Genomic DNA, 17893 nt, shown 5'->3' on the forward strand with positions numbered 1-17893 from the left:
GGGGGTTTCTTATTCCCAATTTACAGGTTAGAAAAAATGAGGCTCAGATCATCTTAGAGAGACTTGTGCAAGAGCTTTTCAAACATAGTTCTTCCTCTGACCAAAATCTCATACTTTTTCCCACAATGTAATATTGCTCTAGAAAAATGTCTTCATACAACTGCAAATTAAAGTGTTTACATTTATCAAGGATCTATACAAAATACTATATATATATATATATATATATTTACACACAAAATTTTGACTAGTGTTTTTTCCCTCTACTCTCTCTCTCCTAATTATGTCCTCAGGGAAATCTCATGAAAAAGCTGCTCATCTTTTTCATGTAACATTCACCCCTTCTTCCCATCTCATCTTTCATATGACATCCACCCCTTCTTCCCATCTCATTTTTCATATGACATCCACCCCTTCTTCCCATCTTCTAAACCAATTTTCTTTTTCTAGGGACAGTAAAATCTGTTGGGCACAACAACGTACAGTGGTTGCTATACTTTCTTCCAGGTGTGAATTGCTTTCAGTGAGAGCTATAGCTCTTTCTAGGTACTGCCACTTTTGCTTGGTCCACATCTGCTTCTTGAGAGCCCCATGTCCATTGCATAAAGTAGCTGTTTCTACTACATTCTGCCATGTTCCAGCCACCCTTGTACACTATGTTCACTAACTCCACCATCTCCACTAGGCCCTGTAAGCCAGTATCATTGAATGTTTTTGTTCAAGTCCTGGAAAATTCACTGGATAGAGTTACGTAATTATTTGTCTTACCCTTTTTATATTTTATTCAGTTAGCAGTATATCAAATCATCAAAGCAATAATACCCTATGCCTTAACTAACCTACAGAAGTTTCACTGAAAATAATTGTCTTATTTATTACCTGTTTGCTTCCTGTCTCGGAGCCAGGAACAAGTTTATGAAAGACCTCTTTGCTGTGACAATTAAAACCTCATTGATCAAACAGTCCTCACTCATTCCTTATCTCTTCTCTTAGACATTTTCTCCAAACGCCTCAGTTTCCCAGGCAAATACCTGAAAGCCTTGCCCCCTCATGGTTTACATATGAATTGATATAAAATATGGCATTACAATGAACAATTAACAGGCTGTAATAAAAGAGAATTCACTTGTTCTTGACTTGCAGAAAATTCTCTTTAATGTGACTCAAACGTAAGGTTTTAAGATTACATTTCCTTTTTTCTACAGATCAAATTTCACTACTTGGTTCTGCAGTGAATAATATTTGCCTTATCCTAATAATGTAAACACTGCTGAATTTTATTATTTCAAGTTGTAAGCAAAGCACAAAAGTATCAAATCTGGGCTGGGCACAGTGGCTCATGCCTGTAATCCCAGCACTTTAGGAGGCCGAGGCGGGTGGATCACCTGAGGTCAGGAGTTTGCGACTAGCCTGGCAAACACATAGTGAAACCCTGTCTCTACTAAAAAGTACAAAAATTAGCTGGGCATGGTGGCACATGCCTGTAGTCCCAGCTACTTGGGAAGCTGAGACAGGAGAATCGCCTGAACCCAGGAGGCAGAGGTGGCAGTGAGCCTAGATCACGCCATTGCACTCCAGCCTAAGCAACAGAGCGAGACTCCACCTTTCAAAAAAAAGGTCTCAAATCTATAAACCATGGAAATGTTAAAATGTTTAAAATGATAAAACTCTTATGAACTAGGAGACAGGAGAGAAGGAGAGATGGGAGTAAGGTTATATTATGCAAGAGCAAACACTACATCTTTTGTTTTTGGAATCACCTACTACTGCTGAACACTGATGGATCAAGAAATTGAAAAAATTATGTTTATTTCTCAAACTTATGGGCAATGGAGTGAGTAGCTGTAGGTGCCCACCAGAAAAACGCAAATCAGAAAAGGTAAACTAAGTCACTTCTGGCAGTGAAACTGCAATGAGGAGGTGGAATAGGAGACTTACTTTTGATTTTATGCTCTGCCTGCCATCTTATGAGAACATTTTAGGGATTAGGTCCCTGGGTTTGCTTTAATAGACTTTAATAAACTCCTTTTTCATTTTCTTATGGAATTCACCTATTCTAGTGATACCCTTGAACTACAGGTTAAGGAGCAACAGCCTGTTGTAACACACAGCAGGGATCCCCAGAAGTTTCTCTCACTCCGTGTCTCTGACAGGCAAGAAAGCAAGAAAGATCAGTCACTTGTTGCCATGATGATGCCTAAAGATCAGAAACTAAACCTTTCTTTTTTCTTTCTTTTTTTTTTTTTTTTTTTTTTTTTTTTTTTTTTTTTTGAGACTGAATCTCAGTCTCTCGCCCAGGCTGGAGTGCAGTGGCGCAATCTCACCTCACTGCAACCTCTACCTCCCGGGTTCAAGCAATTCTCCTGCCTTAGCCTCCTGAGTAGCTGGGACCATAGGCGCCCACCACCACATCCAGCTAATTTTTGTATTTTTAGTAGAGACAGGGTTTCACCATGTTGGTCAGGCTGGTCTTGAACTCCTGACCTCAGGTGATCCACTATCTCTCAAAGTGCTGGGATTACAGGCATTGAGCCACTGTGCCCAGGCTAAACCCTTATCTTACCCTGACTTCTCTACCGTCACCTCCTCTGCCTCATTACCCATGCTATTTGCCAGAGCCCAAAACCAGGTCCAGTGATGGCCTCTTGTGATTCCTAAGCAGTATAGTTACTCAATTAATAATAAACATGCTTTCACAAAATGCATAGCTAAATCCCATGCTCTCCACAAAAGAAAATTTTGTAATGCAGCTAAGTAGAAACATGACACAAGCTTGATGAAGAAACATGGAAATCCCCATATGAAGAAAGAGTGCTGCCTTCAGTCATTTTCTGGTGACTGGTGACTGCGCTGTCTGACAACTTACCCATGCACTGCTTCATCACTTGGGGGAATGCCATGCACCAGTCCAGCCCTTTGGAGCCACTATATTCATGTTAATAAAAAGTATACAAAAGAAAATTTGCTCTCTTCCAAAATTATAAGGCAAGTGTTTGTTAACTAGCCAGTAGCCATACAATTTTTATATCATAACATCTAGGAAGCCCTAAAAAAAAGCATTTGTTGACAGAGAAACTATAAATACATGATCAAAAATGGTCAACTGAATCACCATAGAGATGAAGGGTTTTTTTCCTAAGATCACACAAAATGAGGATGGAAAGAAAAGCTATGAGTCACTTGCGCATAAAACTTTTACCATCCTCTTTGAAGGTAGAACTACAAAAATATTTTTTCTGTATCCAAATAACAATCCATATGTGATGACTATTAAAAATAGGATATTTTGTGTATCACAAATACTGTCATCAGCTGTTTTTTTTCAGTCTGTAATGAATGTTATTTTTCCTTGAGGAAAGAATTTTCTAAATTATCTGGATCATCTAAAGCTTATGAAGTGGCAAACTGTTCTTGTCCTTCGTTGACTTACAGCCTGCCATGATTTTTTTTATATAACCATAAACACTAAATTTTGGTTGGCCTATATCGTGCATGATACTGATTCTAAGATAGCAAGAGATTAAGTGAATTTCAAAACCTCAGCTCACCAGGAGAAACCCAGAGATTATATCTACCCATATGTGTTTAAACTGCGCAGTCATTAAAAAAAAAAAAAAAAAAAAAAAGGTACCGTAGCTCCAAGCCTGGATGTGATCCCTGATCATCTTTGACATTTTCAAAAACAGAAAATTATTTGGCTTTATTTTAAATGTCACCCCTGTGCAGGTAAGGAATGTATCATTTAAGAGAGTGCAGGAGGGAAGAAACTGTGCGGATGCTCACGTCTACGGGACGTTTAATAGACTCGACCACATTCTTGTGAAATAGAAATTGGGTATTTGCTGAATCATATAGAGGCAATGATCAAAAGGAAAGCTCTTACTTACTCTTCAGAAACAGTGGGGTGTAGAGGGAAGTTTCCTGGTTTAAGAGGTAGAATGTAGGATTTGAGTCCCAACTTCATCAGTCACTAGTTCTGAGTCTTTGGACAAGTCAACTACTCCCACAGGCCTCTGTTCCAACATCTGTAAAAGGAAAGTTAACACTAGCTCTTTGGTCACTTCAAAAGCCTTTTATTTCTCAGAAAATCATGAATACCTTATTCTCAGTCTCCCCATTTGTAAAATAGGGCAAAAATTTCATGCTCTGATAATCTCTTAAGCTGTGAGAATATAGATGTGAACCCACTTTGAAAATAAAAAGCTACCAACTTTAAGATGTTAGTTTTATTTATTCATATATTTCAAAACAATAATATATTGGGAAAGATTATTGCCTCTATTTTTCTGAAATATTTATCATTTTATGCTAACCAAGTAATAAATTAAGAAATTTGGCTATACCCTAATATGTTTGAATTGGTTGGGCTATTTCTTATTTATTCACTCTATGGACATCTTATCTTTTTTTTTCTGGACAAGAGCATGAATAGGTGAGTCTTTGGACCAGTCATCCTCTAAGTCTATATTGAAAGGCTGCAGTACAGCCAATGATATAAAGGGAAAATGGCCAGATACAATTATGGTCGTCAGAGTCAGTACTTTTTCTTTTCCCTTTGGAGCAGTATCATACTATTGTCATCTGAGAAATGCGGTGACATTTCACCTCCAGAGGAAAGAAGCCTCACAGCAATTCTGAAGCAGTTTCATGCTTTCTTATGTAGAGCTCTTCTTTGTACTGTCCTCCTTCCATTGTTTATGGTTATAAATTTGGGACTACCTAAAAGGACTTCTAGACTGACTATTCTTTGTGAAGATATCTCCCCTGTCATTCCTTTAGCTGCACAAAATCCTTCCCTACAATCTCTACTGCTACCCTTATCAAACTGAATTTGTCACTATTCACTGTCTTGCCCTTTACTTTCCTACTTCTGCTCATGCTGTTCCTCCGCTTGGGCATCCTTTCCCCTAGTCGAGAGTGGCAAATTCTCCATCCTTCAAAGTCTATTGAAATGCCAACTACTGATACAGAATTGCTTGACGTTCTTGAAGGCTTGAATGTTTCCATCCCCTGGAATCCCCTAGCCTTATTTCCATATCTCATTCAAGACACTTATCACATGTGCTCTTATTGCTTATCTACCACTCTTCTCTGCCCTTTTGGATCAAAGTCCTTTGAGTGGGGGGATGTGACTTAGTTCACCTTTATTTCTCTCAATATACTGGTGATATAGATATTTCATATATAACAAGGTTAAGTGACATGTGCATGTAAAACAGAGGCAGAACCAAGGCTAAAGCAACATCTAGCTCAGCCATCAACTCACTACACCGGAGGGGTGAAAGTAGGGGCATCACACGACGTTCATCAGCTCTCTCAGACAGATGGGTTTCGTTCATCTTTTCAAAGCCCTGGATGGCTGCCATCCCTGCCCAGTAGCTGTAGGAGTGGCTGGTGAAGATTTCTACCAGTTGCTTCCCATTAGCCTTGTCTACCTCCATCTGGGGGACTGTCTGTAGCTCCTTTCCCAGGGAGATTGTTCTGATCAGAGACTTGAACTTGCTCAACTCATCCTGGCTGAGTTGCTCCAGAAGAGCCTGAAGGTTGAAGTCCAGCTGTGCAGAAGATGCCATCTTGTCCTGCGTGGGGAGCTCTCCCAATGCCTGGCCCTACCCGCTGGTTCTTACATCTTTTCATATACTAATAAGCATATATTTTTATATCTTTTTAGGAGAAATAGTAATTCAGATTTTTGCTCATTTTAAAATTGAGTTAATTGTCTTTTTATTGCTGAGTTGTAAGAGTTCTTTATATAGTCTAGGGACAGGTCCTTCATCAGATATGCAATATGCAAATCATTGCTCCCATTCTGTGAGTTGTCTTATCAGTTTAATGATAGTGTCCTTTAAGGCACAAATGTTTTTCATTTTGATGAAACCAAATTTATCCATTTTTCTCTTGTTGCTTATGCTTTTGATATCATGTCTAAGAATCTTTCGCCAAGTCTCAGGTCATAAAGATTACCCCTATCATTTACTGTAAGAATATTACAACTTTAACTCTTACATTTGGGTCTTTGATAGATTTTGAGTTAATTTTTGTATATGGCATGAAGTAGAGGTCCAAATTTATTCTTCTGCATGTAGAAATCTACTTGTCTAAGCACCACTTGTTGAAAAGTCTATTCTTATCCCATTGCATGGTCTTGAAACCCTTGTTGAAAGTCAGTTGACCACAGATATACGGGCTTATTTTTGGACTCTCATTTCTGTTTTATTGAGCGATATGTCTGTCCTTGTGCCAGTACCACACTATCTTAATTACTATTGCTTTGTATTAAGTCATGAAATAAGGAAAGGTGAATTGTCATTGTTTGCTCTTAGTTTTCAAGATCATCTTGGCTGTACTGGGTCTATGCGATACTACTTGAATTTTCTAACTAGTTTGCCCATTTCTACATAAAGTAAGCTGAGATTCTGACAGGGATTGTATTGAATATGTAGATCAGTTTGGGGAGTAGTGCCATCTTAACAACGTAAATTAAGTCTTCCAATCTATAAACATGAGATGCTTTCCACTTGTTTAGATCTTTAATTTCTCTCAATAATGTCTTGTAATTTTCAGAGTCTAAGGTTTACTTCTTTGTTAAAATTTATTTCTAGGTATTTTATTCTTTTTGATATGATTCTAAAAGGAATTGTTTTAATTTCAGTTTTGGATTGTTCATTACAAGTGTGTAGAAGTAAAATTGATTTTTATATATGATCTTGTATCCTGAAACCTGGATGAATTAATTTAGTAGTTCTAACAGGTTTCAAGTGATTTTTTTAGGATTTCCTATATACAAAATTGTGTTATCTGCTAATACAGATAGTTTCACTTCCATTATAATCCAGTTGCCTTTCTTGTCTTGTCTAGTTGCTAAGGCTAGCACCACTAATGTAATGCTGTATGGTCATGCAAAGAGCAGATAGCATTGAGGTGGTCCTGATTTTAGGACAAAGCATTCATTTTGCCATTAAATATAATTTTGGCTATGAGTTTTCATAGATGACTTTTATCAGATTGAGGAAGCTCCCTTCTGTTTTCCAGTTGGTAGTATCTTTATCATGAAAGGAAGTTGGGTTTTGTCAAATGCTTTTTCTGTGTTTATTGAGATAATCATTTAATTTTTGTTTTTATTCTATTGATATGATGAATTATATTAATTGATTTTCATATGTTCAAACCAACCTTGCCATCCTGGGATAAATCCCACTTGGTCACTGTGTACAATTCTTTCTATAGGTCACTGTATTCAATTTGCTTGTATTTTTTGGAGTGCATGTTTCAGGTTGAGTATAAATTTGCATGAACCCTAGAGAAGGCAGTCCTGAAAAATGTAAACTACAAGAACATTTGGTCTTTGACCTGGCTTTTCCACCTCTAGTATTTGTCTTACAGGTATGTCTGCTTGCATAGCATTATTTCTAAGAACAAAATACTCACTTAATGTCCTCAATAGATTCTTGGAAACTGCAACTTTGAATGAAATGATATAACAAAAACAATTTTTTCATAGGCTAACTCATACAAGCAAGAGTTAAATTCCTATGGCATGCTGGTCACAAAAACGTCACCAAAGTTCTAAACAAAAACCCAAACACTTCTAATATTAAACATAGAAGTAAATGTGAGCTCTACATGTATTTTTAAGAGATTAATAAAAACAAGTAAGATAATTTTTTATCCACTTATTCCAATTCAGGGTTGTGAGTGGCCTGAGCTTATTATGTGGCAGCTCAGGGTGCCAGGTGGAAACAAATCTTGGACCGGACGTCATCCTATCACAGGGTACACTCACCCAGACTGCGAGTATTTAGACACGCTAATTAACCTAACATCTTTGGGATGTGGGAGGAAAGTAGAGTACAGAGAAAATCCATGCAGACATAAGTAGAGCATGCCAGCATGCAAACTCCAGACAGACAGTGGCCACTGTTTGGAACATTTTTTTTTCTCACCAATGCTAAACAAAATGATGTTGAAAAAAATGTTATTTGAGGATTTGTTGTATCTGTTGTATTTAGCAAGAGGCTAAATAGAGGATGAAGGGTGGCTTACATAGTGATATGTAAAAACGTCCATGATATATTCAGTTAAAAAAAAAAAAAGGCACATGCTGGCCAGGCGCGGTGGCTCACGCCTGTAATCCCAGCACTTTGGGAGGCCAAGGTGGGCACATCACCTGAGGTCGGGAGTTCGAGACCAGCCTGACCAACATGCAGAAACCCCATCTCTACTAAAAATACAAAATTAGCCAGGCATATGGCGCATGCCTGTAATCCCTGCTAATTGGGAGACTGAGGCAGGAGAATCATTTGAACACGGGAGATGGAGGTAGCGGTGAGCCAAGATCGCACCATTGCACTCCAGCCTGGGCAACAAGAGCAAAACTCCATTTCAAGAAAAAAAAAAAAAAAATACAAGGCACATGTAACTCCTGTGAGAGAAATGGGAGGTGGGATATAAATTATATTTGTTTGAATTTTCATAAGGAAACTCTGAAAAGATATTTTAAAAATCAGCAAAAGTAGAAATTAGTACAGAACATGGTAGATATAGACGGGAATGGAACGGAGGTATTCACAGTGCTTCTTTGATAGTTATACATTTTGAACCACACAAATGTATTACTTGCATTAATTCATATTTCAAAAAGAATCAAAACATAGAATTTTTACTAAGATAAAATCATTGGGCAGGAAGTAGCTCTTGGTATTATCAAGTTCAAACCTTTTTTTGGTGGATGAGCAAGTCTCACTCTGTTGCCCAGGCTATAGTGCAGTGGCTCGATCTCAGCTCACTGCAAACTCCGCCTCCTAGATTCAAGCGATTCTCTTGCTTTGGCCTCTCAAGTATCTGGGATTACAGGCACCTGCCACCTCACCTGGCTAATTTTTTTGCATTTTTAGTAGAGACAGGGTTTAACCATGTTATTAAACTGGTCTCAAACTCCTGACCTCAGGTGATCCACCCATCGCAGCCTCCCAAAGTCCTGGGATTACAGGCGTGGGCCACCGTGCTTGGCCAAGTTCAAATCTTTGAATTGAATCTTTGAATTGAGAAACAAAGGTCAAGTCAGGAAAGAGGATGTGCCCCAGGATACATGGCAAGTTCTTGGCAAAATTGAGATAAACATTCACATGCTCCAATTCAAAATCAGGTCTCTGCCCAGTTCTGCATATCTGCTTTTCATGTTAGGAAATCCTGCATTTGGCTTTTACTGTGTATTACGGGAAGGGAGCATCATGCTTAAAACTAATACACTCAGAGTCCTTTCTTCCCAGTGGTGCCCTGGGTCATATGGAATATGTGTCCTACTTGGTAGCAGCCTCCACATTATCCTAATGAAGACATGGCAGTTCTACATGCCAGAAACCTTTTATTAAAAATTCACAAAAGTAGGCCACACATGTCCACATTCTGCAATGTTTTCTTCTTGCAATCACTTTAATGTTTTTCTCTCTTCTATGAGCATTTCTTTAGAAATACTCTCTATGCATCTGTCCACATTGATGGTACCATGAGCACTATAATGTGATTTATATGGTCAGTAACTCTGTAAAAATAGCCTATTGCCCTAGAGATAATAGGGATGGTGTCTAAGTTACTGATTACTAAATCAGAGATAACTATAGAGAACAAGACTTCATTCAGGCAAGTTAAAGTACTTTTTACATAAGTTTCTTAATACATTGGCCATTGATCCTTCCCAAAATGTATTACATGGGCATAATTTTTATGCCTAGTCTCTCTTTGTGAATCTCCCCTCCCACCCATTCTCAGTCACCAAGTTTCAAAAATTACTTGCTGACTCCACCAGCTATTGTATTTGGGCATGTGATTCAGATGTGACCAAAGAGAATATTCTACCCCCCTGATCTGTTTGGATCAGAGATAGGCACACAACTCAGGCTGGGACAATGAAAACGCGTGGAACTGTGCTGGCACTATCAGGAAAAGCCTCACTTTCTGTTTGGTTTACTAAACTGAATGAGTGTTAAGTCTAGAGCTTCCAGTAGTCAACTCTGCTCCCACACCCAAAGAGACCAAATGAAAATCAACAGAAATCAAAGTCCAGGAGAAAGGCTGTCAAAGACAGTGTTTAAGTCCCTGAATCTAGTTATACCTAAAATTTCATCCCCTGGTTCCCAGTTCTAAGAAAAAAAAAAAAATAGTAGTGTTCTCTTTTTGGTGGCTATTTAGGTTAGATTTGAGTTATTACTAATTATGAGATGTTGGTATATTTTCTTATCTATAATGCTCTCCCAATTATATATATCCATGAAAATTGCAAGTTTATATTAAGTAAGCAGATGTGTAGCATGGTATGTTCCCTACTTTAATCCTAAATTCTCTGAAGCACTTAGAAGGTTTTCAAGAGATGAATAGTATTCTACAGGAAAAAAAAGTAAGCACTGGAAATAACAATGCTTATAATCCTTCCTACAAGTTATAAAGCACTATCGTAATGCTACCTTCACCCTCTTGCCCCCATAACAAGCTTCTCAGGTGGATAGTGTGTTATAATTTCATTTCGAAAATGAACAAAGCAAAGTTTCAAAAACCATAATTTATCAAAAATCACAGAGCTAAGGAAAGAAGGAATTGAATACAATCATCTCACGTTTTTTTGTGTGCTTCCATTATGCCACATTGACTTAGATAAGAACAAACAAAATGTGACTGTTAAACTGAAGCATTTAATCTAAATTGTAACTTTTTATTTTCACTTAGGTTTATGAAATCATATGGATTTCCCCTTTTACATTAATCTTTCTGTTCCACTTTCCCTCTACCAGTCCCGTCCAGAAAAATCTGTGCTCACATTATACAGAGATGATGATTTTGCTCACGAATTTAAAAACATAATTTTCAAAAAGTATTATTTATAAAGAGTACAAGAGAAAACTTTTTGTTCATAAAAAATAAGTAAACAACCCTTACAGAGGTGCCTGAGGTGCTTAATAATTTAATTTGATTTGACTAAAAAGAATTGCAGTGTTGATATACTTGTAAGCCCTGAAAAATTATGCAAGACTATGCTGGATAAAGATGAGGAAAGTTATAAACAAGAATAAAGCAGAGCCTTACACTGGAGAGGAAAAGGGGGATCGCATAGTGGGTAGGGGGATATGGTGTATTTCTCGGGATTTAGGATTGCAAACCACACATTTTTTTTTTACAGAAAAAAATCAGCTTTGCTGAAAACATATCTGAGCTGGGAGTCAGGGTTGGAAGATGTCCAACCAACAGCAAGATTCAGGGACTACTCATGCAGACCACACTGTTTCTGCCAATGGAGACATGTACTGAAGCTGCACTGCGAGCTGGATGCCAAAATTTCTAACATCACTCTCCCCAAAAGCCATACTCCTCAGCCATCAGGCTTACCTGATCTAGTTTGCACGAGGGTGATTACTTCCTCAAATTCTCTCTTGTGAATCAAAGTTTTCTAAGGATGTTTCTGGTTGGGAATATCCAGGTCGCATGCCTCTATCCCTGCTCCAAAAAAGTCTGGGAGGACAAATTTCTGGATTCTGCATTGAGAATAGGGACACAATACAATTGAGGGAAATCTTCAAACATAGAAAAGACATTAAAAAGCTTCTGACATTGTCTAAGCTTACACATGTTTACCAGATGCATTGGAGGAAATACAAAGGAGTATGAAGGTTTTTATTAGGAATATTACTTTTTTAAATAGTGAAGAGTGTTCTGATGGAAGCAGCAGCAGAGAGAGTTGGAGATAATGGCTTTTGAGAAAGACTATTTTAAGCAGACATCAGGCAGAAAAGGCATACTCCAAGCTCCCCGTTATTCTAATCCTTCACAATAGGCTCACACTTCCCTCAGCTCTCTACTTCATGGGTAGCGCAGATTAACTGTTATAATTATGCAGTAAATATGATTTTAGAACCTTTCAAGTCAATTTTATAGAAAAAAGTAATAGTAAAATACTAAATTGTTCTACCATGGCCTCAAACATCAAACTCACAGACATCCATCTCTCAATTGAATCCAATTATACTGAAATCATTTCAAATATACAGAACACAACTTCAAAAATGTAAGATGAACATCTAAAAATGATAAGGCAAGTGATACCTGTTCAAATTCAACCTTTTGAAGAGATTCCCCCAAAGTGCTGAATAATTATAACCCTGAGCTGGCATAAAGCTGGTTCTAAAGGAAGTCTTTTATTCCTGCTTTAAACATATGACAAGCAGAGCATCCTTCTACCAAAGGAGGATCACGTTCCCTAATTAGAATGTCCACCAGGGAGATATATGACACCATGCCATAGGACACAATCCCTGGGCAGCACTCACATACTCCAGTCTGTGCCTTCACAAGGAAATAACAAACGTCCAGGGGACTGTTCACCCAGGCAGCTCCCAGTGTGTTCTAAACTTTTTCCATTTTCATTTAAGAAAGACAATAGGAAAATAGTCTTTACTCCTGCTTTCTAGATGTCAAACATCATCTATACAATTATTTTATAAAATTTATTCCATTAAAAATACTACCAGGTATTATTATTTACAGTGGAATACTATGTAGGTTATGATTACGTCTGTAGAGAAATGCATGATACTAAATACTTTTAATATGATATCAGTTATATTTCTGAATGCATGAAAAAAGAATCTGGAAGGATATGCCAAATTTTAACAATGGTGAGCTTTAGGTGTTTAGATTTTATTTTGGTTTTAGTTTTTAATTCAACATTTACTTTCTGTTCATTTATACCTTTCTCCATGTTTTAAATAATCTATAAAGCGTATAAATACAAAGCATTTATAATCAGAAAAATAATAATGAAGACATTAGATTGTCAAAATCACAATTACTGCAGTGCAATGTAACATGTGTGATAACTTATTCATATCTTGAATATAAAAAAATCCAAAGAAAATTATTTTCTAAATAATAATTATTAAATTAACCACTTGGGATGTTGAACTTTCTAAACCGAACTCCTTCCTTATTGAAAAAGAAATAGCAGGAAAAATAAGTACTGGTTAACTTCATCTCAGTTACTCAAATCAACATCATGAACATCTACTATAGATACCCAGGGGCCTAACATTGTTTACTTCAACACTTAATGACCTTAGGCTGCTTTATTTTTAATAAAGTAGTCTTTTGAGCTCTTCTATATACATATTGTCTGTTCATTTGCATTTCTATGAGGTTGTGCAGCTTTGATCTTCATTCTCTAATGCTGGCAATGCCTTCTCTTGCGTTCACTCCCTCCTTATTGATAGAAAAGTGAGTGGAAAGAGCAGACATTTTGGCATCACGAAGGCTACATTCGAATTAAGATTTATGCAGGTATTAATGTTCAGCATCTTATCATTTAACCTCACTTAGAATCTCGGTTTCCTTATCTGTAAAGTGGGTATGGAGATAATAATAGTACCCAAAATGGTACTATTTATGGTAAAATAAAAAATGGTTGTTGAATTAGTTTGGACATGCGAAAGCAGTTTTCAAATTGTAAAGCAATACACAAATAATTTTAAATCTTTGCACTTCTAAAGTTCTTCCTTTTGATGAGTTATGGCTTTAAGAACCAGGTAAGTATATTAAGCAGTATAATTAGGAGTAAAAATAAAATACAATAAATGAGATTTAAATGTTGTCAGGGGTCTGAATGGAACCAAAAATAGGAAGTTTCATCTAGTCAAAGATATGTATTTCTCCACAGCTTTAACATTCCTAAAATTGGGACATGTTGAGGTGATGTCACCAAGATGGCAGAGTAGAAGGTAACCCACTCATATGCCTCCACAAGCAAGTTCAAGACCAGCCTGGCCAACATGGTGAAACCCCGTGTCTACTGAAAAATACAAGCAACAAGAATTCTGTACCTATTTACAGTCAACAGTCTCTCTTCAGGAGCCTCAGGAGCCAAGTAGGAATTTGCGAAATCTTACTGAAGCCTAAGACTTATTAGGGTTGTTTTTGAGTATGCAGACCAACACCCAGGTGGCTGATCTGCCCCACCAAGCTTGTTTCTGGGTTCATTGCCAAGTCTCTCAAGGAGTTTGGCTAAAGCTCCATTTGTTCTTGAGCCTGGAACCAAAACGATCTGCCAAGACGTCCAGAAGGAATCTCGCACACTAGTGCCTTGGTAAAAAGGCTCTCACCTGCCCACTGACACTGGTCTCAGCAGTGAACCTGAAAGTTATCCTGTGGTGCTGCTCCATCCTTCCTCAGCTGACCTTACAGCTCAGAGATACTCACACAAGGACCCAGAGGGAGACTCACCCATATCCTCCAGCCTGGGAGTCTAAGCCTCACAGATGGGCATGCCAGCCTCTATCCCACAGCAGGTCCCAAGGGGACCCAGTCTCAGCTTTGGCCTCTCTCACTGTAGTTGGGGAATTATCCCATCTGTGCTAAGACCTGCTGGGAGAAACCTGACTGAGCCAGTGAGACCACGATTTTAAGCATCCTTCCCACAGCAGATCCCAAGCGGGTCCAGTCTCAGCTCCAGCACCTCTTGCAGAAGTCAACGAACTATCTTATCTATTCAAGAACTTGCTGAGTGACACACACTCCTCCGAGCCAAGACTAGGCTCTTCAGCATCTGTCCCACAACAAATACCAAGGGGACTCACTGTAAGCTTCAGTCTCTCTTGTTGCATTCAGGAAACTATGTCATCTGTACAGAGATCTGCTGGGAGATGCATGCCCATCTGAGTCAATGTAACATGCATATTACCCTTCATTCCACAGCAGATCCTGAGGGGGCCCCGTCTCATCTCCCGTCCCTCCTGCTGCAGTCAAGGAACTACCCCTACTTGGGCAAGGACCTGCTGAGTGACACTCACCTGTCTAGGCCAACGAGACAGGCTCACCTGCAGATCCTGAAGGACCCCAAGCTCAACTCTAGACACTTTCACTGCAGTCAGGGACTCATCCACTTGTACATATGCCTGCTGTGAAGAACATTCACCTGGGCCACTGGGGACAATCTTCTGAACTCAAATTCCTGGCCAACATTCCCAGACAGCCTTAGTAGCCTCCTTAGATCTTCCCCAAGTCTATCTGGACCAAAAAGCCACATTAATCTTAGACCTTTTTGCAAGACTCACAGCAAGCCTGGGCTTAGACCGTCCTCTAGTGCCGTGATGACTGTAGTGATCACAGTCTGAAGGCACACAAAGTTAGTCAGCCTAGAATTACTGGAAGGCCTTCTGAAGAAGCGCAGGTACAAACAAAGCCAGACTGTGAAGACTAAAATAAATACCTAATCCTTCAACGTAAAGACACTGTCAGACATCAGCAAGCATCAGGAACATTCAAGGAAAATATAACAGTACAAAGTGGACAAAATAAGGTACCAGAGAATAACCCTAAAGTGATGGAGATATGTGATTATTCAGGCAAATAATTCAAAATAGCTGTTTCAGGAAGCTCAGCAAACTTCAGGAAAACACAGGATCAATTAAGAAATCTATCAGAGGAATTTAATAGAAATTGAAATAGTAATTTTAAAAGTTGAACAAATATTGGTGCTTAAAAGTATAATAAATGAAATGAAAAATGCAATAGATATCAACAGCAGAATTGATCAAATAGAAGAAAGAATCAGCATGCTCCAAGATGGACTATTGAAAATATACAACCAGAAGAGAAAAAAAATAATAGTACTCAGGAGGCTGAGGAGGGAAGACAGCTTGAGTCAGGGAGGTTAAGGCTACGGTGAGCTGTGATCATGCCACTGCACTGTAGCCTGGGTGACAGAGTGAGACAAAAAAAAAAAAAGAAAACCTGTTAGAAAAATAATTATTCTTTCTGTACTTTATAAAAATAATCAGACCAAGCATAATGAATTGAATCGGTCTTACCATAATTTGTCTTCAGTAAAAATAGAAGATTGGAGAGAGAAAAATTGTTTCAAAAACTATGGTATGCCTGTTATTAAATTCTAGTCTCATCAGTTGTTTTTGAGTTTTTTTCCGTAAATTAGACTGGCACTACTTATTTTTGTGAATCAACCAGTGATCTCTGATTGCAGCTCAGAAGAAACAAGAGAGATGGGTAATGTGAAAAATCTGGATCAATATTATAATTCTGGGCACATATTGGAATTGGCTAGCAACTCTATATTAGCTTGGTTCCAATAATTACCCTGTTCATAGAAAGCCTTCTTATTTAGTTTACCTGGGATAATTTTAATTATTTTGCTTTAATGTTGTGGAATATATCGCTGTTGTACTCTTTGCATACTAAATGTTTCTTTTCTTTTCTTTTTTTTTTTTTTTTTTTTTGAGATGGAGTCTTGCTCTGTGGCCAGGCTGGAGTGCAGTGGCATGATCTCAGCTCACTGCAACCTCCACCTCCCGGGTTCAAGCGATTCTCCTGCCTCAGCCTCCTGAATAGCTGGGACTACAGGCACATGCCACCATGCCCACCTAATATTTGTACATTTAGTAGAAATGGGGTTTCACCACGTTGGCCAGGATGGTCTCGATCTCTTGACCTCGTGATCCACCTACCTTGGCCTCCTAAAGTGCTGGGATTACATGTGTGAGCCACTGTGCCTGGCCTCAATGTTTTCTTAAACAGTTATTAATCTTCTAGATACCATCTTTTGTCAGAACTCAAGAAGTATGAGTGGCCCTCGACATACTGATGCTTTCTGACTGAGCTCCTCTCTACCCTGAATACAAGAGATCCCAGTAGTTAGGCAGGAACATCACCCCTGTTCACCCTAAAGAAGTTACAGAAGAGGGATCTTTGTCCTTCTAAGGGAGGAGGCCACCCCTCATATCAATTTATGCCCAATTTCTGCCTCCAAAGAAAGAAGAAGTAAAAACTAAAAGACAGAAATGATATCCACAAGCAGACAGCCTGGCACCACACCCTGGGCCTGGTAGTTAAAGATCGACCCCTGACCTAGTTGGTTCTGTTATCTATAGATTACAGATATTGTATAGAAATGCACTGTGAAAATCCCTATCTTGTTTTGTTCTGATCTAATTACTGATGCATGCAGCCCCCAGTCACGTACTCCCTGCTTGCTCAATCCATCACCACCCTCTCACGTGCACCCCCTTAGAGTTGTGAGCCCTTAAAAGGGACAGGAATTGCCCACTTGGGGGGCTCGGCTCTTGAGACAGAAGTCTTGCTGATGCCCCCGCCTAATAAACGCCTTCCTTCTTTAACTCGGTGTCTGAGGAGTTTTGTCTGAAGCTTGTCCTGCTACACTTCTACAACTCTTAGGATTAAGGGTTCCCTTGTAAAAGGGAGGCGGGAAATGTCAGAGGCGTTGGAACCAGAGCAACTTCGTCTTGAATAGAGGCCGTGTAAAATAAAGCTGAGACCTACTGGGCTGCATTCCCAGGAGGTTAGGCATTCCAAGTCACAGGATGACATGGGAGGTCAGCATAAGGTACAGGTCACGAAGACCTTGCTGATAAAACAGGTTGTGGTAAAGAAGGTGGCCAAAATCCACCAAAACCAAGATGGTGATAAGAGTGACCTCTGGTGGTCCTCACTGCTTGTCATATGCTAATTTTAATGTATTAGCATGTTAAAAGACACTCCCACCAGCAGCATGACAGTTTACAAATGCCATGGCAACATCAGAAAGTTACCCTATATGGTCTAAAAAGGGAAGGAACCCTCACTGCCAGGAATTGCCCACTCGTTTCCCGGAAAACTCATGAATAATCCATCCCTTATTTAGCATATAATCAAGAAATGATCATAAAAGGGGCCAGCCAGCAGTCCTCAGGGCTGCTCAGCCTATGGAATAGTCATTCTTTATTCCTTTACCTTATTAATAAACTTACTTTCGATTAAAAAAACAGTTTTTGAAAAAAGTGAAAATGGAAACACAACATACTAAAACCTGTGGTATAAAATAAAAGTAGTACTAACAGGGAAGTTT

General features: G+C 38.7%; 1 protein-coding gene across 1 annotated transcript; it reads right to left on the reverse strand.

The window, feature by feature from the left end:
• Nucleotides 1-5070: 5070 nt before the first annotated feature.
• LOC105470848 (pyrin domain containing 2) lies at nt 5071-5573 on the reverse strand. The gene has a single exon (XM_011723106.2). It carries the CDS (start codon nt 5571-5573, stop codon nt 5154-5156), a length of 420 nt encoding a protein of 139 aa, XP_011721408.2. The 3' UTR covers nt 5071-5153.
• Between the last annotated feature and the right edge of the window lie 12320 nt (nt 5574-17893).

Source organism: Macaca nemestrina, chromosome 2 (genome assembly GCF_043159975.1).
Source record: "Macaca nemestrina isolate mMacNem1 chromosome 2, mMacNem.hap1, whole genome shotgun sequence".
In the NCBI taxonomy this organism is placed as follows: Eukaryota; Metazoa; Chordata; class Mammalia; order Primates; family Cercopithecidae; genus Macaca; species Macaca nemestrina.